The sequence below is a fragment of the Urocampus carinirostris genome, chromosome 3 (genome assembly GCF_059441175.1).
Source record: "Urocampus carinirostris isolate Australia breed hairy pipefish chromosome 3, RoL_Ucar_1.0, whole genome shotgun sequence".
Lineage (NCBI taxonomy): Eukaryota > Metazoa > Chordata > Actinopteri > Syngnathiformes > Syngnathidae > Urocampus > Urocampus carinirostris.
The window spans coordinates 42,354,193-42,380,782 of record NC_142351.1 but is presented as its reverse complement, the minus strand read 5'-3'; the positions used below and the strand labels follow the sequence as shown (position 1 = coordinate 42,380,782).

The following is a 26,590-nucleotide window of genomic DNA, read 5'->3' as shown; positions in this document are numbered from 1 at the left end:
GATTGTGCATTTGTACACACAATAAAACATGAGACTTAAAAATCACCGTCCCTAAGCATGCTGATGTAAAACAAAATTTAGGTGATACTTGACAGAAATTTCTATTTCTATGGTCATATCCCTCAAAAGGGGTGACCGACAGCAAGACAAACACATACAATAACAAAGAGAATAAAAGGGGAAAAAATAGCAAAAAAACACAAACAAAAGTTTTTGGACCATGGCCAACCCAATTGCCCAAACACCCAAAAACAATTTAGGCACCTCGGCACCTAAGTTGGTCATGCTTTCGTCCCTCCAGATGAAACGGAACACCAGAAAGCGGCCATGTCACTCGGGTCAGGGTGACACAACACACTCTTTTGTTCAACAGCAGTGCCCGACAGCTTTCACTGGTTTACCCCTGCCGCATCATACGGGTGCCCAGCCCATCCTTAAGAACGCGTCCACAATCCCACTATCCTTTCACAACACCTCTCCACTCCTTTCTATCACCAACAAGAGTTCTGGCTTCCACTAGATTTAGACCTCTTTCCTGCAGTGCACTCATAACACCATCCATCCACGTCAATCGCAGCCTTCCTCTTGGTCTCATTCCATTGACTTCTGCTCTGTAGATCCTCTTCAACATTCGCTCCTCATCCATCCTCTCCATGTGTCCAAACCAACCGAGTACTCTCTTATCCACACGCTTGCTCAGTTCCATGACTACTCCAGTTCTGTCTCTCACAATTTCATTTCTCAATTTATCCAATCTTGTCACTCCCAACATAGTCCTCAAACACTTCATCTCAAAAACATTCAATTTCCTTCTTAAATCTGCGTTCAGGCTCCAAGTCTCTGCACCATACAACACAGTCGGCACAATCACACTCTCATACAGTCCCCTCTTAACATCCATACTCATACTTTTGTTGCTCATCACTCCCTTCAGAGCACCCAAAACCTTGCTTCCTTGATTCACTCTGTGCAATACCTCGCACCCCATTCCACCAACTGCAGCCACATCACAACCCAAGTATCTAAAAACCATGCATATGTAAACCATTTATTCCAGCATTGACATTTCTGTCAAGTGGGTGATGAAACGGTTGACAGAAATGTAAATGCTGGAATAAATGGTTTTCATATGCATGGTTTTTACTGTTTGCAGTAATTATTCAGACATCAAGAGAACTAATTACTGCTGCAAAGATGTGAGAAAGTGTAACATCTGCCTGGCGGTTCTTTCTTGACTCCAGATGTTTTGTGGGCCTGCATACTCTGTCACATTATCTTTGTTTTCACGATGCATTCAATTACGCGCTGGCACAAAATTTATGTGTGAAATCTGTTTCTTTTTCTGCCACAGGCACATGTGTGTGACGTAGCATCGAGAAAAATGATGAGCCACATAACATATACCAACATATATTAAAACACCGGTATTAAAGATGTTCAGTATTGCTGAATTATTCTCCCGAACGCATTAACCTATGTCTATTTTAGCTCAACGGGACACCAGATGACACTGTATTGTGTTGTGGAACAGAAAACCATTGCTACAAAGCATACGATTACAAACTACAAAGTCAAAGTGACCAAACGGCACTATTTATCTTTATTGCCAGCCTGTCAAGCTTTTGGTTTTTTGGGGGTACCGCTAGCAGCAAGATGGCAGGCAATCATGTCACCTTCTTCAAGGTGAGCCTCATGTTATGTAAAATAAATATAAATTGCTTGAACCATCCAGAACTTAAAACCAATGTACCTTTATATGATAGTATATGTATTATTGCTTATTATTCCAAATATTATTTTAGGAATTTATCTTTTCTTACCACTAATTGGCGTAATAATACACAATGTCACTTTAAGTTCTTTTTGTGTTTTTAATGGAGTCAACTATGCAGGGAAAGTACTCAGAATGGTCAGAATTTTCTTTTTTGTTTAATAAGCTTTGTTGTACAATTAAGTACATACTACTATTCTTACAATCTGTGTAGTTCACCCGAGATATTCCCATCGTGCCTCAGACCACCCTTAAATACCAATTAAGAAGCCAATTTAAAGGTATCTGTATAGTGCACGAATGATATAGAAATTTGCAGGAATTTGCAATATTTTGTACAAAATATTTGTTGGTTTAATTGTATTTTTAAAAAATACTAGATTGTTCAAAATTGTCTGGTATGTCTAGGTTTCAAATTATTAAGACTGTTATTACCACTGGCTACAGGTGACCAAACCGTGGAAATATGTGTGCCACAATTGGCAGTTAACGAAGGTCTTTGACCACGAGTGTCCAAACTTTGGAGAAAGCGGGCCAGATTTGGTAAGCTGAGAATGTGTGAGGGCCGACTATTCAGCGTGGCATTCTTTGGGTGTCCTGAAAGGCGCTTTGAAATAAATATTATTAGTTATTGTTACATAGTACAGTATTAGCAATTGATTTGTTTAGGAAATTAACACAATCATATATCAGACATGTTAATATATAATGCAATACATATACAGTATAACACAATTATATATTATACATATGTACACACACACACACACACACACACACACACACACACACACACACAAACAACTATCTCAGAAAAATTGAAACATTGTGATAAAGTTCTGTTGTAATAAAAACAAAGATGTCAGTGTTCATTATCAATACAAATATTGTATTGTTTTTATATTGCAGATCATTGCATACACTCAAATAGCCTGCCTCCAAATATTAGGATATCATGAAAAATGATAACTAGTAGGCTATTAAACTCATCAGAAATATTGACAAACTACAGAAAATGAACTTCATCGCGATATTCAAATGGTCTGAGGCAGTACTGAATATATCTAAATATATCTATCCATGTATACAAGACTGAGACCATTTAGAACAGAGTGCCTCCACACAACGTCCCCCTCCCCCCGTCACTAACCGACTGACCTTGGCGGGCCAAGTGGCTCCCAGTAGCGGCAGAACAGGTGCAGTCCATCGGCGTTGACGATGTGCTCCAAGTCGCTATACGGAACTCCCTGCGGACTCCGCCTGGGAGCAGCCCCCGCCTCGGGCATGGAGGTCGGCTCTGTCACAGAGACACGGAGCGGCCATAATAAGATATCGCAGCCGTACAGGAAGCACCCGAGGCCGGCCACGACGACACAGGTCGCGGCAGCCGCGGCGTTCATAGCTCGTCGGCTTTTGTTTACGTTTTCGCTAATAAAAAGAGTTCATTTAAAATGGAGGAATCGCTGCCCGCCTTCATATTATAGCTCCGCGTGCGCGTGTACGTCCGCACGCACAGTCACAGCTTGGATGACGTCATAAAACTTTCATTTCAAAACCTTATGTGCCTTTTATTTCGACGAATCCAAATGGAGAAAATGGTTCATTTTGGTCACGTATCGCAATGTTTCTCATTCATTATTATTTTTAATTAGATCTGTTTTGCAGTTGATTTACGCATATCTGTCAACCTCAGCCAATTGCTGCTACCTTTTTAATGATTGCAATTTCCCTAACTCATTCATTGTCAACCTATTTTAAATGCAAAGTACTCAAGTAAAGAACTTAATTCATTTTCTGTGACCAACGAAATACTTCCCATCATTACCTATATGGAAAATCAGGAAAAAACTGTTAAAAAAATAATTTTAGTCTGAAAAGACCAACAGTAAAAACATGAAAAATAACTACAAAAATATATAAAAGACATGAACATTCATCTTTGGCATTGAGTGGGTTAGGGTAAAATAGTTAATTCTGAGGAAATCATTTATATGCCAAATTTGCAGGAGCCATGAGAAATGTTGAGCAAAATGTGTCTCTAAACAGGAGCAGTAAAATAAAATAAGAATAATAAACATGAAAAATGACAACATCAAACAATGATGTTAAAACTCATCTTTGGCACAGTGAGTTAAGCGATAATTACCTTTACAAACGCAACGCGCATTTCAATTAAATTGTCTTTTTTTGTCATTTATATCAGCGTTGTGAAACATTGTATGGAACAAGAGTGAACATGTTATAAACAGGGTTCGTAACGCTTTCTCATGGCAAAATTCGAGCACTTTAGACTTTTGAAGCCAATTTTCCAATTTTTGCAGTACAGTACCAATAAAAGAAGAAATACAGAGATATATCTAGACCTGCAATATTTAATCTTGTGTGTGCATTCATCAAGAGTAAAAGGCAAAAATTTGGTTTTTTGAAACTAATCCCTCTCCATCCAGGTTTTGGGTAAAAATTATGGAAATATGTTGCTTACATTTTCAGTTGGAGGAAGTACTTTGCATTACAATTTACCTCTGGGAAACACTGCCTTAAATATTTTCAAGGCCCAAAATAAATGTCTATAATTGACCTGTCCTCTTGGGTGTGACCAATAGGGGGTGATGACACTTCATAGGACAATGCCATACAAACTAATGTCAGCTGCCGTTAATCACGAGGGGTTAAGAAATGCAATGGCAAAACAAAGTCACCAGAAAGCAGTGTTTGCGTAATTTCTAAGCAAACTTGTTGAGAAACCTTGCTCCAATTTCAAGCATCTACAAGTACTACACCCAAAATTCAAGCACTTTTCAACCCTCTAAAACACAATTTTTTTTCAACGATTTCAAGCACCCGTTTAAACTCTAAAGCAGGGGTCTCTTACATAGTGCCCACGGGGACCAGCGTGCCCCCTAAGGACAGCTAAGGTGCAAGTGGAAAATAGCTCACCAGTACTGGGTCAGTGTGATTTTCCATATTTTTTCTATTTAACCGTACTTCCAATCATTTATCTGGTAGTAACAAAATAACAACATAGTAATAACATGAGAAGAGAATATGATAGAGTAGAATGGAACGATGTCTATTAATTGTAATTACTATCAGCACATAGTTTGAAAAAAGATTAGACTAGGCTCTCCAGGGTAAACATGAAATAAAAGATTTATAGAAAAAAAGAATAATAATAAAAATAATATTGGGATAGAACGGCAGTATTTACAATAAAGTGCTTGTAGAATGGACTAATTTGTAAGTGCATAAGAAAATAGTCCCAAAAAATGTGCAAAGACATTAATTGCAACATTGTGCAAGAATAAGAATAAAGAAATACTATATGAAAGTATTGTTTTCCAAACATGGGGAACATACAATCAATTCACAGTTTTGTGTGCTTGCGATGGCCCTGGGAAAGAAAATATCTCTAGCTAATTTAGCAAATTATATTGAATTGAATTGTCTTTATTGATATCAATATTGTGAAACTGCATGCAACGGAATTAGTCATGGCACTCCAGGATAAACATGTAATAAAGACAAAAATCGATAAAAGATGGTCAGGGTTGATAATAAGTTGTAATTTTAGAAATGTATATCAAACTGGGTGCCTTTTTCGCTAATAAATGACAAAAAGTAGCTCTCTGCTTGAAAACAGTTGGACACCCCTGTCTTAAAGAGAAAAGGGATTAAAGACTGTCAGGAGAGATAAATAAAATACTTACAAGTTAGCTTAGAGAATGGCAAAGTTATAACAATGGTGCAATGAAACAATAGTGCATCGTAACAATAGTACAATGAAAATTAGTGCAATGAGATTTGCAGCAACACAAATTGACTCACAAGACAGTCTTTTTAGAACAAAAACAAAGACAATTCTTGTAAACAAGTTTATTTTATTTACCAAATAAACAACACCATTATTCAGCATCATAGTTCTTTCCGTACTACGCTTATTATATGTAGCAGAGCAGCATTTTGCATACCTAATCTTCTCATAATCTGTATTTCAGATGGTTTTAACAGAAACTGTCATAATTTCGTATGATATGCAGAAACGATTTCAGAGTAGCGGTTCTCGTTATTTGCCTACTCGCAACATTATCATCTGCTACCAGTGACAGAGACTATCTGGATTAGAGCTAAAAGGGGAAAGACGAGATCGGTGTAACAAAATAGTTATTAAAGTCGTACAAAAGTCTTGTTTCTTGACTTCTTTTGGATTTTCATTTTTGCCGCTATTTTTTATTGCATTATTGTTGTTACAATACACTTACAAATGAAACCAGTCTCCAAGCTCTACCTTGTAAATGTAAATGGAAATGTTCTGCATTTATATAGCACTTTTCAAGTCAATGAATACCTCTAAAAACGCTTTAAAATGTGCTTCATGCTTCACACTTTCCCTTTTACACACACTAAATAACCGTCAGCCATGCAAGGCAACTACCTGCTCATTGGGGGCATTAGGGATTCAGTGTCTTGCCCAAAGACACTTCAACATATAACTCGGAGGAGCCGGGAATCGAACCTGTGACATCTTGATCCCTTGTAGATATTTTGCCTTTTTACCTCTTTTAAGAGTTAATTACTTGTTTATCCTGTAGCATCACGTCTTATCTGATTTTAAACACTGAAGTCAACATCTCAGATTGAAACCCTTAAAAAGTTCCTGACCTCTAACCTAGCCCCAAACCCAGGGGTCCTCAAACTTTTTCCTGTGGGGCTCATACGTATTCCCTTCTCTGATGAGGGGCCGGGTCAGTTTGTAACAGAAAAAGTGTGGCAATTGCCAGAGTGACTCAATGTAAAAATGTATTGTTTTCCAGAAAGTTATACTCAAATATACTCAAATTGTGAGAGAAAGAACTGGAGTAGTCATGGAACTGAGCAAGCGTGTTGATAAGAGAGTACTTGGTTGGTTTGGACACATGGAGAGGATGGATGAGGAGCGAATGTTGAAGAGGATCTACAGAGCAGAAGTCAATGGAAGGAGACCAAGAGGAAGGCCACGATTGACGTGGATGGATGGTGTTATGAGTGCACTGCAGGAAAGAGGTCTAAATATAATGGAAGCTAGAGCTCTTGTGGGTGATAGAAAGGAGTGGAGAGGTGTTGTGAAAGGATAGTGGGATTGTGGACGCGTTCTTAAGGATGGGCTGGGCACCCGTATGATGCGGCAGGGGTAAACCAGTGAAAGCTGTCGGGCCCTGCTGTTGAACAAAAGAGTGTGTTGTGTCACCCTGACCCGAGTGACATGGCCGCTTTCTGGTGTCCCATTTCATCTGGAGGGACGAAAGCATGACCAACTTAGGTGCCGAGGTGCCTAACTTGTTAGGGTGTTTGGGCAGTTGGGTTGGCCATGGTCCCAAAAATTTTGTGTGTGTTTTTTGCTTTCGCCCCCCCACCCCTCCCTTTTATTTTCTTTGTTCTTGTATGTGTTTGTCTTGCTGTCGGTCACCCCTCTTGAAGGATATGACCAAGGTAGATAGATATACTCAAATACCCTTTCTGGATTCTTTAAAGAACAAGTCAGAAAAATAACTAATAATACTCTTTATGAAATAAATAACCAAACAATGGTCTGCGTGTTCTTTACAGAAAAAAAGTCCAAGGTCAGCTTGGTTGTCAGAGCAATTGATCATCAGCGTTATAGAGGAGTTGCGAAAAGGCAGGTGATCATATCTCATTATTACAGTATTTATAGTCACGATACCACAAAGGAATGTTAATTTTGTTGTGCATTTCACATGTTACAATGACAATAAATTCTAGTGTATTCTTCTATTCTATTTTAAGCATTAAATGCATACAAAATGTTGTCTCTTGTAGTGAAGATACTGTGATATTGAGATAAACCCCATTTTTTTTCATGCGAACTGTATCACTGATACAACAGTGGTAAGAGTTTGATGCTGTCATTGGTGAAAATCTTGTTACAAAAGAAAAAGCAGCCCCCGGCTTTGATTTGTTGTTTTGGCCAAAAAAAGCACGTCAAACTAGTCTATGGTTTAGTTCAAGGGTCCAGATATAGGGAAGAGTTGAGCCGTATCTGGCCCCCCCGAACCCTGAGCTGAAACCAGAGTTTGAAAAAAAACCCTTAAAACACTTTAAAAGCCTAACAAGAAGCCAAAACTCAGATTTTTTTTCTCGATATACTTTATTTCTTAATTTTCTCTTTCAAATCTATGTCGCGTGTTTATCCTGGCTCGCCATGTTTAATCTCAATGTTATCAATGGCAATAAAGACAACTCGAATTCAAATTTCAATTCTAACACAACCAGAGCAGCTCCATTCACGTCTGGCGGACAAGGTAAAATTGCACCAAGCTATGAAATAAAAAACAATGAGGCGCCCAGCGTGGTTGGTTAAAAATAGCTATGCGCGTGTAAAGCTATTCCCACCAAGAGATCAGATTTCATCCCCAGACAGAAGTGTATATATCCTCAGACACTGTGCAAACCGGAGTACAGTAAGCATGTTTGCAATTTAGTCCTACCTGACGAAGGTGCGCAACAACAACCATGCAAAACACGTCTTCGCTGCACGTACGAAAACATCAGAACGCAAAACCGTTAGATGCTCGCTGCAAGATACAAAACGGTGCATATTGCATGCTGGTTTTGATCACATTCCGGCAGTTTTCCGAACGTACCTCTACACGTCGCGCAAGACATTGCAGACTGCTTGTTTCTGAGGATGCGCGCACACACAATCATTTGCAGCACAACAAGTGCAATGTGACGTTTTTAACGCCTTTATGACACCATCGTGTTCTTTCAGCATGAATGGAATACGTTCCATACCTGCAACTTTTGTAGTTCTAACGCATTGTACACTTAAAAGGAAGACATATTCAAAGAGACCACGAGATCAAATCAAAGCGCCCCAATTACAAAGTGGATCCAAGAAGGGGAAAAAAATTGATATGCACCTGAAAGCTGCAATGAAGTGGATCGGATTCTTTGACGAACGTCTTTCGCCCCGGTCCGTTTTGTCGATGTCTCTTTTTATTTATTGATCTAGTCAGTGTTGCCCCACTGCTTTCGGGTGATTGCTTCGCCGCACTCACCAGGGACAGAGTGAAGCCGGAGGCAAGATCCCAAGCAACTAAAGTGCTCGCATGTGCGCGCCCAAGCACACGAACTTCGAACATTTTGATGCATGTCCGGCAAGTCAGGGTTTGAATTTTTAGATATTCTTGATTTTTATAATCATTAATTAAACCGAATCAAGTTTTTATTAGCTTTACTTTGTAAACATTTTGTCTATTTATCATGGCATGCTTATTTAAACTGTTTTCCCTCTTTTAAGTGTTTTTGACGTGTTTATCCTGTGGCATTGTCTTATCTGATTTAAAACACTGAAGTCAACATCCTCGATTGAAACCCTAGATAAAACCCCTAAAAATGCTTCAAAACCGTACATGAAGCCCAAACCACTTTTAAACAACAAATTGAAACTCTAAAAACGTTACCCCTAACTCCAGACTTAACCCTAACCCGTAATTCAAACCGTAAACCCTAGCCCGGGGTCAGCAACATGCAGCTCTGGGGCCACGTGTGGCTCTTTGCCTTAGTCGCGGTGGCTCCCTGGGTTTTTTTCAAAATGTTTAAAAATGTAAGAAGTTTGTCTCTGGTAGTGAAGGAAAGCAATGGCTCTACTCTCCAGTATTTCCTGACAAGTTTTGGGGACACTGTGTGTGTGTGTGTGTGTGTGTGTGTGTGTGTGTGTGTGTGTGTGTGCGCAAAAAATGAGAAAAGCCCTTAAGGGACACAAAACATGCATACCCTAGACTAATGCACAATTGAGTCTCACCAGGGACTTACTCTTTTAAAGGTGAAAAACGTTAAAATATGGTAAATATTGGAGCAAGAAAACCAACAACCCAGAACATCTTATACACGGACAAACACAAAAATTAAAATACAATAAAAAGAAAACAAATATATAAGAATTAAATGTGTTCATGGCAAGGCACAGGCTAACCAAATAAGGAAAGGGACCTGAGGGCAGGTTATCTACACTGATAGGAATAGCAGTGGATTCCCCAGGTCAATCTACTCAAGGGAATAAATAAATGGTAAATGGTCTGCATTTATATAGCGCTTTTCAAGTCAATGAAGACCTCCCAAAGCGCTTTACAATGTGCTTCACACTTACCCATTCACACACACACTCACACACCAGTAGCGGCCATGCAGCCATGCAAGGCTTCGACCTTCTTATTGGGAGCATTAGGGATTCAGTGTCTTGCCCAAGGACACTTCGACATACAACACGGAGGAGCCGGGAATCGAACCTGCGATCTCTTGATCCCAAGACGAGCGCTCTACCTCCTCATAAATGGGACCTTAATTACTGTATTTTTCAGACTATAAGGCGCACCTGTTTATAAGGCACACGTTCAAAAATATCCCTTGTTTAAGGTTTTTCCAAAAATAAGGCGGATCAGACTGTAAGGCACGTGAAATGAAAACTGCATGAAAAAAACATCAGAAAAGAAAGTTCATAGAACATAAGTATTAGAACCTCACGGTTTCAAAATAGATACAGATTGATTGATTAATTCAGTTATCTTATGTCAAGCATTTACTTTTTTTTAAGCCCTATTTCCAGTCTATGTGTCTTTTCTCCCCTTTTACTTCAAAAGTCTCTATATTACATGTTTTACCCTGGAGTGCCATGCCTAATCTCGTTGCATACAATGTTTCACAACATTGACATTAATGACAACAAAGACAATTCTAATCTGAATTCTAAATATAATGATTTTTTTATTACTAAAAAATCTTACCTTTCAGACATAAATCACCATAGCAACCAAAAATTGAGATCAGCAAAAACTTTAAACACTAGTCCAATATTCCTTCTCACACATGTCTTTGACGAAGGAGTGTAATTATGAAGAAATGTTCAGTGGGAAAACAAGTGATATGGAACCAATTTTTGCTAAAGGATAATACTCACCGAGTACTGTTTTGAATCCGAAGCAGCAAAGCATGATTTACAACATTCAAATTGTAATGAGAAAAAAGAGTGAAAGATCACTTCTATTTATAATGCCTGTTAGAATTTCCCTCCATACCGATATAGAAAAAGCCCTGTTTACCAAGTCAGTCAGGTCGGATAGGTCTTTGTGTTGTCTTTCCTGTTGATTTATATTGTGAACGTTTACGTTTTTGGCAAACTAATTTTAACTTGTTACCAATACTTTTTGAGAGATGAACATAATTTAAAACATTTATTTCAAATATCTAGTTATTGTATTTCACACAGCAGAGAGTCTCGTCGAAAAATTGAGGGAGGTTAAAATGTAATGCAAATAATAAAAAAAATATAAATTAGAATTGTGGAAACACATCTGTCAACACAACAAGATTTTTCAGCTGTTATGTTTTTCTCAATTGTGATTGCCTAGAAAAGAATTAATGCAAAATTTGCTAGACCAAAATGATACTACTGGGTTGCTTATTGCCATTTAAGACCTATGGACATGCCTGTCAACTGATACGTCTTCCCCATATTTTATACGTACGGCGTATAATAATTTTTGTAGGATTATTTTTTACATTCACTGCTGTGTAAAATAATCAAAATGCAATTCACTGCAACTAGGGTAATAACTAAGAAAGATCCTGAAATAAATGTTTGTGTTTTTATCAGATAAATAAAAATAGTTTACACAAATTATCTTTTTTTTTTGTTCTACATACTGTTGCTGTGAGTAAATAGGTGCCGTGTTGTGTTTGTAAGGTATGTTATCGCTTACAGAGTTCATACACTTTTTTCATGGCCACTATTTTGTCTTTGACTTCCTGAGCTCTGACGTCATGTGAAGCACACCAGCACCATAGCAAGTCCCCCCATTGGTTTACATGTTAACTACCGTAAATTCCGGACTATAGAGCGCACCTGATTATAAGCCGCACCCACCATTTTTTAGGTGTTTTGCCACTTTTGTACTTACACAAGCCGCACCCATGTATAAGTCGCGTGTGCCCGCATCAGAACTCGTGACACGATCACAAGTTTAGCCAAGACAATTCTGAGAGTTCCATGACTGTAACTTCGCAAACCTAGAATCTTAGTCGACATCATGAACGGAAAATGATACCCGTAATTCCATAATTATGATGCAGACTTGTGAAGTCCGGGTCCCGTTGAAAGTAATCCAAGGAAACAAAATGTATATTTCCAAAGTTAAGGGTGGGAAAAATATATATCCACCATTGTCCGCTGCGACAACAGACAGAACTAACGGTAACTCAGCTTTACTCCAATTCCCATCAGCCCGCGTTTGATCCGCCCCTTCTTTTTCATTCGTCCGTAGAACACATAACATAATAAATCTCTAAAATAAATACATTACAAAAATATACAGTTATATATTATACATGGTTACAGATATTTACGAAGAAAGACGGTACACCGAGAGAGTTTTCAAAGCTTTAATAATAATAATATAACTTTCATCCCAAACCGTGCCTTTGAAAGGTACCAACACGCTAGTTAGTATCACGCTCGCAGTGTATCAAACGTAACTATTAAAAATAAAGCATCCCTAATTGTGAAATTCACGGTAGATCGTTCACGACTTCCTCATAACTATCGCCATCAAGGGCGTCTTCCTCATTATCGGAACATACCTCAACTTTACAATGTATGCTTAAACGTAGAGGTTGCAGTCTTTCTTGGCGCACATCATCTACTGGTCTTAATCTTACATTTTGTACTCCAGCACCGCTGGTGGCGGTTAGAAAAATTCCATAAATTGTCCGCTTCACTGAATAAGCCGCAGGGCTGAACATTTGGGAAAAAAGTAGCGGCTTATAGTCCGGAGTTTACAGTAGTTGATGAGGTTTTTAGTGTTTAAAGCCAAGATTTGTTAAATTTTTGTAGGGACTGCCTCGGCGTTGTGTTGCATGTGAGTGCAGCGAATTTACGACAATTCACGAGTAGCAAAAATGGGCGAGCTGTCAATGATAACCCAGAAAGAGAACAGATGCTAAACCAGCCGGGACACGGCAGGCTAGCCAGCTGCTAAAAAGGGCTAACTGAACCTATCACTGGAAAAACTAGAGGTTTGCTGACTGAAAACATGCAGTAAGCACCCAGGATAACCGCGAGCCAACGACAAAAAACAAACAGCATCAAACAAGAACCCAGCTGGAGGAAAAAAAAGAGCACTGCAGGCAAGCCAGCTGGCCAACTGCTAACCAGACTAACCTAGACCAAACAAAAGCGGAAGCCTTCTGGTAAAAAAAACAAAAGGCGACACCCGCCAAACCGAGGGGAAGCAAAGCAAACCGGAAAGAAAGCTGCAAAGATGGCGGGAAAAAAAATACCTACGCAGCCTTTTAGGAGGGCGAAAAAATACGCAACTGTGACGAAAACAGTCTCAAGACTGACGGCAGTAGGGATGGTGAAAACGCCAATTCCCTCCAGCGCACTATAGTGGTATTCACCCACTACCCGAGAGTTAAAAGGTGGTGTACTTGTGATGAGACTGGAATCTATAAACATTCCTAATGATAGGTGTGATGAAATGACCAATTGTGGTATGCATTTCTTGAACTGCGCATGCGCAAAGGTAACATTCAGCGATAGTACACCGCCTGTGAACCAAGCTTCATATCAGGGATGTTTAGTCTTTTAAACTATGGCTCTTGGGTTCATTTTAGGGTTTTAAAGCATTTTTAGGGTTTTGATTTAGAGTTTTAAATTACTATGACAGCTTCATATTTAGATTTTAACTGTTGTAAAGGGGTATATGTCATGTATATCAATTGGGGTGCAATATACAGACACAGAACCAATTCAATCCAACAAATAATTTACAAAATGTATTTTATTAACAATTAAAAAATGTAAAGTCTGAAAGTCTTAAAAACTAGACCTATAAAATTATTACACATTGTGTAAATATGTTCTTTGCCCAGCCACAGTAAGCATTTCAAATATATATACTATGACGTAGTAAAAAAATAAATATCTCTGTACTGTACATCAAAATACCAAAAAGATGTTTGGCAGTTTAGCAAGGTAAACAATAAAAATACAAATTTAGGGGAAGGTACATTGGTATTAGAAAGTGCGAGTAGAATTATACTTCAGTTGCTTAAACGTATCAGTTTCCAATGAACCCATTTTGCATGTCATCAATCTTTGAGCCGGGTACATGGCTATTTTCTTCAGCGACGACTCAACAGTATCTCCATAAATCGGTGGCCTTTGATTGTGTGTATGGCGTTCCATCATCATGTCTTGTCTGCACTGAATTAAAGCAGTACTATGTCCACAGTTAGTACATGCGACTCTCGAGGTCTTCAGAGACATTTTGGCCGTTTGTAGGGTTGTTTTTGAATCTGACATAGTGGCATTAGTATGGGAAGTGCAAAGTATAAATTTCCCCGAATCTGTCGTCCTACTTTTCCAGGACTCTGTCTTGTTTTTTAACGATAAGGTATTATCAAAAAGCATTCCTTCTCTTTGTCTATACGGCTGTATTGCAACAACAGGCTCCTGATGTCTTATTACGAGATTCCGGTATTCTGACTTGTATTTCAATGGGTCAAAAATAGGTTCTTGTTTTAGGTTTTCTGGACCACATCTGAGGGATCCAAGTCCCAGGCCTTTTTGTATCAAACCCATATTTGGTTGTACCCTAGACCTCGGTGGAATGATGTTTTGAAAAATTACACTTGCTCCACCGGGCTTGAATGCAGTCTGTGTCACAGCTGACACATTTCTCCTTGAATCTCTTTTAGGTCTAAGGGGTTCAAGCTCTCTGTCAATAATCATTCCTCCCTTAGGTTTGTACGGACTCCGTATTTCATGTCTAGATCCGACTTCCTTTCTTTTTTCTGACAGGCTTGGGAACTTCTTGGCTTTGAGTGGATTGAGGCCTGTATCAACAAGCAGTCTTTCTCCAGCACTGTTTGAAGGCTGGATTTCAGATCTGAGCTCCCAATCATTTTTCTTCATTTCCGGGCTTTTGGTCTCAACCGGAGGCAGAATAGGAGTTCTTTGCTTGGTTCTATATGGAGACAACGGATGAATCTCCATTATTGGCTTTTCCTCTGTTATCTTAGTGTCTGAACACCAGCTGTCAACACTAGACCTCTGTTTGTGAAAGGTATTATTTATTGGTGGAAAAGTAACACTTTTAAAACCCGATTTGTTTCCTTTCAATTGTTTTGGTGAAGCTTTGTCAAGATCCTGTGAAGGTTCTGAGTCAGACGTTTCAGAATTTTGTGACCCTCTTCTTTGTTCATTTGGGATTTCACCAAAACTATCAAGTTTGCTCAAGACCTGCTGGACCCCTGTTGATGGTTGATCAGGAACTCTAGCGCTAAAATAAGGCCTTGTTGTTTTTTTCTTCCCTCCTTGTGCAGTTGGCATTGGTGCATTTTGAATTTTATCAAGTGCAATATTTTCTTTTGGTGGTGGTGGAACAGGTCCATAATGGTAGACTGCTTTAGATGTGATTGTCCCTTTCCTTTCCCTTTCTACAAATTCTCGAGACACTTCCCCCAATTTTGGTGCATGAGATGCTTTTCGCAGCTTAGGTAGAATTGCTGAGCTTATAGCATAGGGAGAAAGATGTGTCCCTCTTGGATTATGTATTTTGAAGGGCAATGGAGGGCGCACCGATTTTACATCATGTATTGTTCCTCGCAGACGCTCTGGTTGAGGTAGGCAAGGTACAGAGATATTCTCGTTTGGCTCGGCTGATGGGCTTGAAGAATCCTGTATATTTGTTTCTTTGTTGTACGGGTCAGAACTAGTTCTACTGGTGGGCTCTTTAGATGACAAAGAAGTTGTAATAGTTGAAGATGATCGCTCATCAGCAAGGTGCCCCCTTCTAGATTTGTGAGAAGACTTTGATTCAGCTTTAGGACTTTCCTCTGTTTTTTTAGTACCTTGATACCTCTTTGGTTTATTGTAAACGTGGTCACTGGGTGATGACGTAGAACTGACATTTTTTGATTTTTTCCTCCTATGCTGTTTTTGTGCAGATGCTTTGGGTATAATTGGTGGGCTTTCTTGCATTGGCTGTTCAGTAGTTGTTTCTGTTTTCTGCAACTCATTACATAAACCCTCTGGTTTGGAGCCCTGGAGGATTTGGCATGGGAATGCTTGTATATTGCATGTTCCTGGAGAGAATTTATAATCATTATGATCAGGTAACCTCAGCAAAAACGCCCGCCTACTCTTTCGTCTTATATCATGAAATGGAGGCATTGTTGCTGGTCGAGGTATGTTAAATATAGTTCTCTCTCCTAGTGATAGTCCAACTGGTCCAAGTAAATCTTCTCCATCAGATATGGTAGTCTCTTTCAACGATGAATACAAAGGCTCAGAAAAATCCCCCTTGGATGATATTGAGGACCTTTCCGACCCACTATCTGATGATTTACTTACTATTTGTGGTAAGAGAGCACAAAGGGAGCCCTTCATATCAGACTGGCTTATTGTTTTAAGTAATAGTGGGATTGGCCCTGACACGGTATCAACATTTTTTAATGATTCAAAATTGCTATCGGTAGCAGCAGTTTCTTTTTGAAGCTGTGAATATAATTGTTGATCCTCTGTTTCTGATTTGCCTGTCGTATTTGGTGCTGATGCTAAAGAACTGAATAACACCTCTGAATCGGATACAGCAGTGACCTCTGTTGGTGATGGCAAAAGTGCATCTAAATTATCTAAAGGATTTAAATTGGTCCCACAATCTGTTTGCAATGTTCTTATTACGTCGTTAGGGTTGGATATTGGTTGACATCCATTCTCTGTGTCCAAAAATTTGTTCTCTTTATATAGTGCTATAAGTGGTTCAAGAAACTCATCTTGAGCAAAGACATTGTCCTCTTTAAGAATGGATGATACTGTGTCAGTTATCAGAGTGTTGGGTATAGAATTGTCTTGGACTGGTGATGACCCTGCTTGTAAAATATTTTGTGTATCAGAATCAAAAATATATTCATTTGTTTTAGCCAGAAGTACGTCAGACATAGCCTCCTGTAGGGAGTCTTCTTGCAACAAGACTGATTCGGCTAAAACTTCAGCGTCAGATTCATATACGGCTTCTCCATCACGTTGACTAAACTTATTTTGTATTTGTGAAGTTAGACCATTTATTTTTTCATCATTACATATGTCGGTCTCTTCAAAAGGTAAACCCCGAGCTATGTCCTCACAATCTAACAAATGGGTCCCTTCGAGTGATGATGGATTAGAAATCGATATTTCATCCGTACTTTGCAATGCTTTTGTTGAAACATCAGTCACAAATGAAATAATTTCTTTATTTGCTGAAGATGTCAACTTCAGCTGGACTTTTTCATCAGAGTAGGTCTCCTTTCCAAATCCCGAAGGAACCAGTTCACACAGTTCCTCAATATTTGAGACAGAAGATTCATTGAGAAGCCTTGAGACTGAATGAAAAGGATATCCATGCGTACTAGCAAACTCCTTATTTTGTAGTGTAGCCGGAATACATAAATCATCTAGCACTGGTTCAAGTAAGTCCTCTGTTGTTTCTCTAACTGGTCCAGAAAATTGGTCTGTGTCAAACACATGGATATCTTTGTTTCTTGACAACTCCGGTGTGGATCCCTCTGGATCTAGGACTTGTTCAGGTAGAACATCTGTATTGGGTAGATTTGTATTTTTCTGTTGTGATGGAATTGACAAAGCTAACTGTGCATCGGAAAATTCTGCCGCTTTGATATGCGAAGAAACTATATCAGATGGCCTCACAATTCCGATACTCTTTGCAGAATTTGGTAATGCTTCAGAAAAAGCTTCAGTATATGATGAAGTCTCTTGATCTGGTGATGTTACTAGTCCAGGCAACTGGGATAATTCCAAAACATCAGAAACGGAAGACTCCCTGTGTAGAAGTTCCGGTGTTCCAGAAAATTGGGTCAGTGCTGTTTCATCTAAGTAGTGCATAGTACATGAATCCATGTCCTTTCTATTGGCTGAAGAGTCTGAGCTCTTATAATCTTCTACATCAAACACAAATCTGTCATTGGCTTCTTCTACTTCTGCTGATGCAAAAGGGAATGATTCAAATTGCTTATGAATCTCCTTCCATGATGGATGTCCTCGTTCATTCATAAAATCAAAATCATAAAGATTATGTTCTCTGTTTGTGTATTCATTGAGTTTTTTCTCTGTATCGGGCTCAGTGATATTGCCATATAATTTATTTCCCAGGAATTCTGTAGTTTCTTTGCTTGTTGATGGCATTGAGACCCATGGTTCTTTTACGTTAGACAAGTTAATGTCTATTTTAGCATCTGAGAGTTTCTCTGGCGTGCTTTCTGTAGCTGAGACAGGATCTGGTAGGCTCTTTGTATCACATATATCATTATCATTTTTTTGTTGTGGCACTGTTCCAGTTAAACATTGTGTATTGTCCACAGTCATCTCTTCGACTGATGATAGCAATGGTTGCTGCAATTCCTCTGCTGTAATATCTCCTTCTGGCAATGTCACTTGTCCTGCTATTTCTTCTTTATCCAATTCTTTCTCTGGTAACGTCATTGGCTCAATAAAAGAATCCTTACTTGTGAAAGATTCAGAGATATCCTCAGATGCAATAGACCCATTTAACACTGGATCTAATTCAAAAAAGTCCTCAGTATCAGAACTGACTGTATGTATTGACGATACTTGATTAACTGAGTCTGTTGTATTGGACTTTAACTTTCCTTTTTTGCTGAACATCCTAGACTCGGAGGCTTCACTTTTTAATTCTGTATCAGATTTGTCCTCAGTATATGAGAAAGTGGTTTCTGCTTGTGGATAAACTGTTTTACATAAGCTTTCTGTATCACACACTCTGGTGTCGAGTGTTTTGTGAGTGTTTTGTATATCAGAGTAAATTGTCTCGCTCGTGTCTTGTGACACGTTGGGTCCTAGTTGGGGCATGTTTAGTTCAGTTATTTCTTCTGAGTCATATTCATTTATGACTTTTTTTGGTGATAGCGTGGATCTACTTGTGATTTTAGTTTCAGACGTAGTGACTTCAATTTTTGGTGATGACATTGATTCAGTGATGTCTTCTGTGAGAGCATTAAGTGTTTCATTTTGGAGTTGAGGCAATGGCCAAGCTATGTCTTCTATTTCAGAATCTGTGGTTATTATTTGTAATGTTGGTAATTGTTCAGTGAAATCTTTTAGTACATGGTCAACTGCACTAATTTGCTTTAAAGAAACTAGTCCAGCCACGTCCTTTTGATCAGAATTCTCTTTTTGTCTCATCCAGCCTTCCATTTTAGAATCACTTGTTTCAAGTGATGATGAAAAACGTTCAGTAAACTCATCCTCTGATTCAAAGTCCAAACTGTAGATTTGCGGTGATTGCATTGTTCCATGTATATCATCAATTTCAGACTCAGTTGTTTCATTAAATGGCGATGTTATGTTTTCAGTCCTTTCTTTTGTGTCTGAAATAATTACTTGCTCATTTGATTGAGGAAGTGGTCCATTATAACATATGTGTTCTTGTTGTAAAGAATCATATGCATATATAATTTTGGTATTTGACACTGTGATCCCGTTTTGTGAAGAGATCACTTGTCTATTCCTTTCGTCAGTCTTAGAAACAGAGTTTTGTATGTGTGGAAGTTGAACTGTTTCAGTGATATCTTTTGTATTAAAGTCAGCTACATTTGTTTGTGGCGATTCGATTGTTCCACTCATTTTGTCCATTTCAGCTACTTTGCCCTCCATTTGTGGTGATGACAGTAATTCAGTAAATTCTTCAGTGTCTGAGTAAAGTTGTGTAGAAGCTTTTGGCAATTCAGATGTTCTACTAAATTGGTCCTTTTCACATACGTTGTTTTCCATTTGGAGTGAGGACAGTAAGTCGGTGGTTCCTTCAGTGTCTGAGTAAACAAGTTCATATTTTTGTTGCGTTTCAGTTGTTCTACTCATTTCCGATCCTTTGTTTTCTATTTGTTCTGTTGACAGTGAATCGGTGTGTTCTTCAGTGTCTGAGGAAACTAGTTTTGAGTTTTGTGGCAACTCCGTTGTTCCACTTATATTGTCCAATTCGAATCCTTTGTTTTCCATTTTTGATGATGACAGTAATTCGGTGTGATCTTCAGTGTCTGAGTAAACTAGTTTATATTTTTGTGGCAACTCAGTTGTTCCCCCTTTATTGTCCATTTCTGATCCTTTGTTTTCCATTTGTGATGATGACATTAAATCAGTGTGTTCTTCAGTGTCTGAGTAAACTAGTTTATATTTTTGTGGTGACTCAGTTGTTTCACCCATATTGTCCATTTCTGATCCTTTGTTTTCCATTTGTTCTGTTGACAGTGAATTGGTGTGTTCTTCAGTGTCTGAGTAAACTAGTTTAGATTTTTGTGGCATCTCAGTGGTTCCACTTATATTGTCCAATTCGAATCCTTTGTTTTCAATTTTTGATGATGACAGTAATTCGGTCTGTTCTTCAGTGTCTGAGTAAACTAGTTTATATTTTTGTGGCAACTCAGTTGTTCCACTCATCTTGTCCATTTCTGATCCTTTGTTTTCCGTTTGTTCTGTTGACAGTAAATCGGTGTGTTCTTCAGTGTCTGAGTAAACTAGTTTATATTTTTGTGGCAACTCAGTTGTTCCACTTATTTTGTCCATGTCTGATCCTTTGTCTTCCATTTGTGATGATAACAGTAAATCAGTGTGTTCTTTAGTGTCTGAGTAAACTAGTTTAGATTTTTGTGGCAACTCAGTTGTTCCACTCATCTTGTCCATTTCTGATCCTTTGTTTTCTGTTTGTTCTGTTGACAGTAAATCGGTGTGTTCTTCAGTCTCTGAGTAAATTAGTTTATACTTCTGTGGCAACTCAGTTGTCCCACTCATAATGTCCAATTCCGATCCTTTGTTTTCCATTTGTGATGATGAAATTAATTCAGTGTGTTTTTCAGTGTCTGAGTGAACTAGTTTATATTTTTGTGGCAACTCAGTTGTTCCACTTATTTTGTCCATGTCTGATCCTTTGTTTTCCATTTGTTCTGTTGACAGTAAATCGGTGTGTTCTTCAGTGTCTGAGTAAACTAGTTTATATTTTTGTGGTGACTCAGTTGTTTCACCCATATTGTCCATTTCTGATCCTTTGTTTTCCATTTGTTCTGTTGACAGTGAATTGGTGTGTTCTTCAGTGTCTGAGTAAACTAGTTTAGATTTTTGTGGCATCTCAGTGGTTCCACTTATATTGTCCAATTCGAATCCTTTGTTTTCAATTTTTGATGATGACAGTAATTCGGTCTGTTCTTCAGTGTCTGAGTAAACTAGTTTATATTTTTGTGGCAACTCAGTTGTTCCACTCATCTTGTCCATTTCTGATCCTTTGTTTTCCGTTTGTTCTGTTGACAGTAAATCGGTGTGTTCTTCCGTGTCTGAGTAAACTAGTTTATATTTTTGTGGCAACTCAGTTGTTCCACTTATTTTGTCCATGTCTGATCCTTTGTCTTCCATTTGTGATGATAACAGTAAATCAGTGTGTTCTTTAGTGTCTGAGTAAACTAGTTTAGATTTTTGTGGCAACTCAGTTGTTCCACTCATCTTGTCCATTTCTGATCCTTTGTTTTCTGTTTGTTCTGTTGACAGTAAATCGGTGTGTTCTTCAGTCTCTGAGTAAATTAGTTTATACTTCTGTGGCAACTCAGTTGTCCCACTCATAATGTCCAATTCCGATCCTTTGTTTTCCATTTGTGATGATGAAATTAATTCAGTGTGTTTTTCAGTGTCTGAGTGAACTAGTTTATATTTTTGTGGCAACTCAGTTGTTCCACTTATTTTGTCCATGTCTGATCCTTTGTTTTCCATTTGTTCTGTTGACAGTAAATCGGTGTGTTCTTCAGTGTCTGAGTAAACTAGTTTATATTTTTGTGGTGACTCAGTTGTTTCACCCATATTGTCCATTTCTGATCCTTTGTTTTCCATTTGTTCTGTTGACAGTGAATTGGTGTGTTCTTCAGTGTCTGAGTAAACTAGTTTAGATTTTTGTGGCATCTCAGTGGTTCCACTTATATTGTCCAATTCGAATCCTTTGTTTTCAATTTTTGATGATGACAGTAATTCGGTCTGTTCTTCAGTGTCTGAGTAAACTAGTTTATATTTTTGTGGCAACTCAGTTGTTCCACTCATCTTGTCCATTTCTGATCCTTTGTTTTCTGTTTGTTCTGTTGACAGTAAATCGGTGTGTTCTTCCGTGTCTGAGTAAACTAGTTTAGATTTTTGTGGCAACTCAGTTGTTTCACTTATATTGTACGTGTCTGATCCTTTGTCTTCCATTTGTGATGATAACAGTAAATTGGTGTGTTCTTTAGTGTCTGAGTAAAGTAATGTATATTTTTGTGGCAACCCAGTTGTTCCACTCATTTTTTCCATTTCACATCCTTTGCTTTCCATTTGTTCTGATGACAATAATTTGGTGAATTCTTCAGTGTCTGAGTAAACCGGTTGTCCAATATTTGTAAGTATGTCTTCTGTTTTAAAATTAGCGTTTTCACTTCTTAGTGGTGGCATGTTCTCAGGAATGGCTTTGTCAAATTCAATGGTCTCTTTCTGTAGGGAAGTTGTTAGTCCAGTCATGTGTTCTATTTCAGAATCTGTGCTTATTTGTGGTAATTGAACTGGGTAAGTAGTATTTTCTGTATCAAATTCAAATGTAGACTTTTCTTGGGGTTTAATTGATTCAGTTTTGTCTTCCTTTTTAGACTCAGTGGTTTCTATATCAGGCAAAGCCAAATATGTTGCAATGTCATGTATATCATTGTGAGGGATGTATCCATCTGATAAAAGGGCAAGTCTACAAGTAGGTATTCTTCCTGAATTAAAAGAAAGGGTGTCATCTTGTTCTTTTAGGAATTGTCCTCTTTCTTTAGACTTCGGAGAGGCCTCTTTTTGTGGTGATGGCACATTCCCAGGTATGTCTTCTGTATCAAAGTCAATGTTTTGTTTCGGTAGAAATTGACTTGACCCAGTGATATCTTCTGGTTCACTTTCAATGCTTCCTATATCTTGTGATAACAGTAGTTCTTTGGTGTTTTCTTTATCTAAGCTCTCATTTAATAAAGAAATTGGGTTTGATACCCTGTCATTAACATGCTGTAGGTTTCCCATTTGATTGTCTTGAATGTGAGAATCAATATTGTCTTTTTCTAGGGATCTCTCTTGTTGTGTGCTGTCCTCTATTTGAGATTCAGTAATAGATTTGGTAATAACTCCTTTGTCAAATTGAAATGTTCGTTTTTGTAGCGATTGATTCACTCCAGTTATGTCTTCTAGTTCTGACTCAGTGGTTTTAAAATGTAGGGATGACATTAATTCGGTTAAATCTTCTGTATCTGTGTAAACATTTTTTTCATGTGATAGAGTAACAGGTTCAGGTGTTTTTTCAACCATTTCTTGTACCTGCATTGACTCTACTCTGGCTGAGACAGTTCTCTCCTGGGGTGATAAAGGCACTGATTCTATTATTCCTTCTGTATAAACATCTATAGTCTTAGTTTGTTGCAATGACAAATTTTCTGTAGTGTAGTTTGGGGTTTCCCTCTCAGAACGAATGTTTTTTCTATGTGTGAAATCCATTGGTGTACTAATTTGTTCTTTGGTATTACATTCATTGGATGAAATAGCATTATTAATGTATTCTTTGGCATATTCAGCTAACTCCACATGCCGTAAAAAAACAGTGTCTGTTAGTTTTACTTTTTCAGAACGTAAGTTCTCGAATTGTAGGGGTGGAGCATAGTCAGAGTGAATAGTTTCCTTTGTTGAAGTAGGCACTGGTTTATCTGCTTCTTCAATTTCAAAAAATGCATTTTGTATTTGTGGTAATTGAACTGGTTCTGTAATACTTGCTTCCTCAAAGAGATTAACATATTTTGGGAGTGACTGATTTGAATCAGTTCTGTTTTCCCTTTCAGCTTGAATGGTTTTCATCCGTGTAGATGACGCACTATCATCGCTTGTATCCATTTCTAACTTGATCGTTTCACTATGTGGAGACACTGATTCTGTTGTTTTTTGGTTTTCAGACTCAACGTTTTCTGTTTGTATGGAAGGTGAATATTCACTTATGTCATCTGTAAAATAGTAGTCTTGGGTCCCTTGAACTGATGAAGTAATTGGTCCAGATATGCCATCTGCAACAGAAACAATTGCTTCTACCGATAGTAACGGATGTGCTTTCGCGACTTCTTCAGTGTTGTCTTCTGCATCAGAGCCCATGTCCTCTTTTTGTGTTGATTGAATCAGCCTAGTTATATCCTTACTTTCACTTTTTCTTCCTGGTAGAGTTGACATGAGTTGATTGATGTCTTCTTTGGCTAAATCAGTTGTCACGCTGTTGAGTAAAAAATGTGATTCTAAAATTTCATTCGTGTCAGAACCCAAGGTCTCACCTTCTGGTGATGGCGGTTTTCCAGCAATGTATCTTTTCTCTTCTATTCTAGAATCGGTGATTTCTACCTGTGTCGACGGAATTTGTTCGGTGATAGCTTCTGTATTAGAGTCAAATGTATATGTTGGTGTTACTCCTGTCGTATATTCATTTGCAGACTCCAAAGTTTCTTCTTTATGTGAGTCAAAAGTCTCTCCAACGTGTTTATTTTCAGCCTCAAAGATTTCCATTTGTAGTGAAGGCAAAGATTCTGTGATATAATCTGCAACATAGTCAGTGTTCTTGCTATGTAATGATAGACCAGGCATGAACTTGCCGTCTGTATCCAAATTTATGGTCTCCTGTTGTATTGAAGTAATTTTCTCAGAACTGGGTTCAGTTTCAGGCCAGATTGTTTCTTTTGGGGAGGAGGAAATTGTTCCAGTTTGGTTTTCGGAATTTGAATTATTTTTGTGTGATTGTGGTGATTGAATTTGTTGATTTACATCTTCAGCTACGTTTTCTTTATAAGAATCCATATATCTTCTTTGTGGTGCTAGAATTGGTCCAATTACGTCTTCAATTTCCCTTTCCGTTCTTAAAACCTCTGGTAAAGACATTAGTTGGATGACTTTAATCTCAGCGTGTGGCAAATTTACTGGTCCTGATATTCCATCTGTATCACAATGTTTGGCCTCGCTTTGTGGTGGTTGCACATTTTCATCAATGTCCTCTGTATCAGCACAAAATGTCTCATTTAATGATGACTGCAACTTCCAAGCAATGTCTACAATGTTGGCTTTTTGTGCTTGTGTCGGTCTAGTCCCATCCTCTATTACTGGATTAGTTATTTTTATCTGTTGTACCTGAACTGATTCATTAATGTCTTCTTTGTTTAAGTCAAACAAATTATTTTGGGGCAATCCAATTGTGTTTTCCATTTCAAAGTCAACCGTTTCAATTTCTATTGAGTTGGATTCTGATATTCCTTCTGCACTAGTGTCAGAGTTCTCAACCTGTGGTAGAATATCCTGTAGATAAGTTTTTTCAATGACTAACTCAAATGTTTCCATTTGCAGAGAAAGTGGAGTTTCTGAGATCTCATCTTCGTTGTAGTCAAGGTTCTCGTCATATAACAGAGGAGCAAGTCCAGATGTGTCCTCTCCAATTATGGCTTTTTGTAGTAAGTCTACTTCTACATCAGGCAGTTGGAGTTGTAGTGGCAGTGAACTAGTTTCTGTGGAACACCCAATTTTCTCTTTCAGTGGTGATAGAATTGGTCCGAGAACATCTTCTGCTTTAGAATGATTAGTTTCCGATAGTGGTGCTGGCACAAATTCAGCATTTATATCAAGTGTCCCTTCTTCAGTCAAGGAAATTGCTCGAGTCTCAATGTTATACTCGTGTGTTGAAAAAAATGTTCCGGACTTCAAATCTGAAAAATTGTCAATGGTCTCTCTTTGCAGTAAAGAAGCAGGGGAATGTATGTCTTCTGCAGCCATTGATGTTGTTTCTTGCAGAGTTAATGGAAACTTTCCAGCGATATTTTGTTCAGGTGGATCTTCACTTTCATTTTCAAGAGTTTCTACAAATGGTGGTGGCATGATATCAATGACTTCCGCTTTAGCTGAGCCTGTCTCCTCCTCATGTAGTAACACTATTGGGTTTGATGTTACATTAGTACCAGTGCTTAAGGTCCCAACTTGTAGTAAAGGAACATTTCCTGTAATGGATGAGACATCAAGGTTTGTAGTCTCTCTTTTTGTTGGTGTAACGTTTCCAACACCGTCTTCAAAATCCAAGTCAAATGTGCTTCTTTGTAGTATTGATGCTGATCCATCACTGTCTTCAATTTCAGAGTTCCTGGTTTCTATTTGTAATTCAACTTCTTCAGTAATGTCTTCTGTATCAAAGGCAAATGAATATGTTTGTGGTAATTGGACAGCACTGAGTATCTCTTCTATTTCAGACTCAGTGATGGCATTTTGTGGTAAAGAAAGTGTATCTGTGATATCCTCTGTAACAGAGTTATCCAACTCTCCTTGTGGTGGGAGAGCCTTTGGACATATTTCAATTTCAGACTCAATGCTTTCAATTGGTGATAAGGGAAGACGTTTTGTGTCATATGTATCACAATCAGGGATCTCTGCCTGTGGTAAGGTAACAGTTAAGGCTTCTTGATCAAAATCAATCATCTTCACTTGGTTGTGGCAACTTTTGCCTTCTGTATCAGAGGTAGTGTTCTCTTCCTCTGGTAATTGAAATGGATCACTTTCCTCTTTCGTTTTATCCTCTGTGAGTTCACTTTCCATAGGGAGCGATGTTTCTGTGGTATTTTCCACATGAACGTTAATTGTTTTTTGTTGTAAAATAAGTGGTCTACAGTCAGTGGTTTCTTCGTGTGTAAATAAAACTGATCCGGATGTATCTTTTG

General features: G+C 38.3%; 1 protein-coding gene across 4 annotated transcripts in view; it reads right to left on the bottom strand.

Annotated features, from left to right (window-relative positions):
• Positions 1 to 8,902, bottom strand: part of mgll (monoglyceride lipase) — a 35,721-nt gene extending 26,819 nt beyond the window's left edge. Inside the window, exons 1-2 of one of the 4 annotated variants that reach the window (XM_088331937.1) lie at positions 8,689 to 8,902; positions 2,930 to 3,068 (exon numbers count right to left, since the gene is read on the bottom strand). In XM_088331937.1, the coding sequence (XP_088188063.1) occupies positions 2,930 to 3,057 (128 nt within the window). In that variant the 5' untranslated portion in view covers positions 3,058 to 3,068; positions 8,689 to 8,902. The other 3 variants (XM_088331935.1, XM_088331936.1, XM_088331934.1) reach the window with 3 other exon arrangements.
• Between the last annotated feature and the right edge of the window lie 17,688 nt (positions 8,903 to 26,590).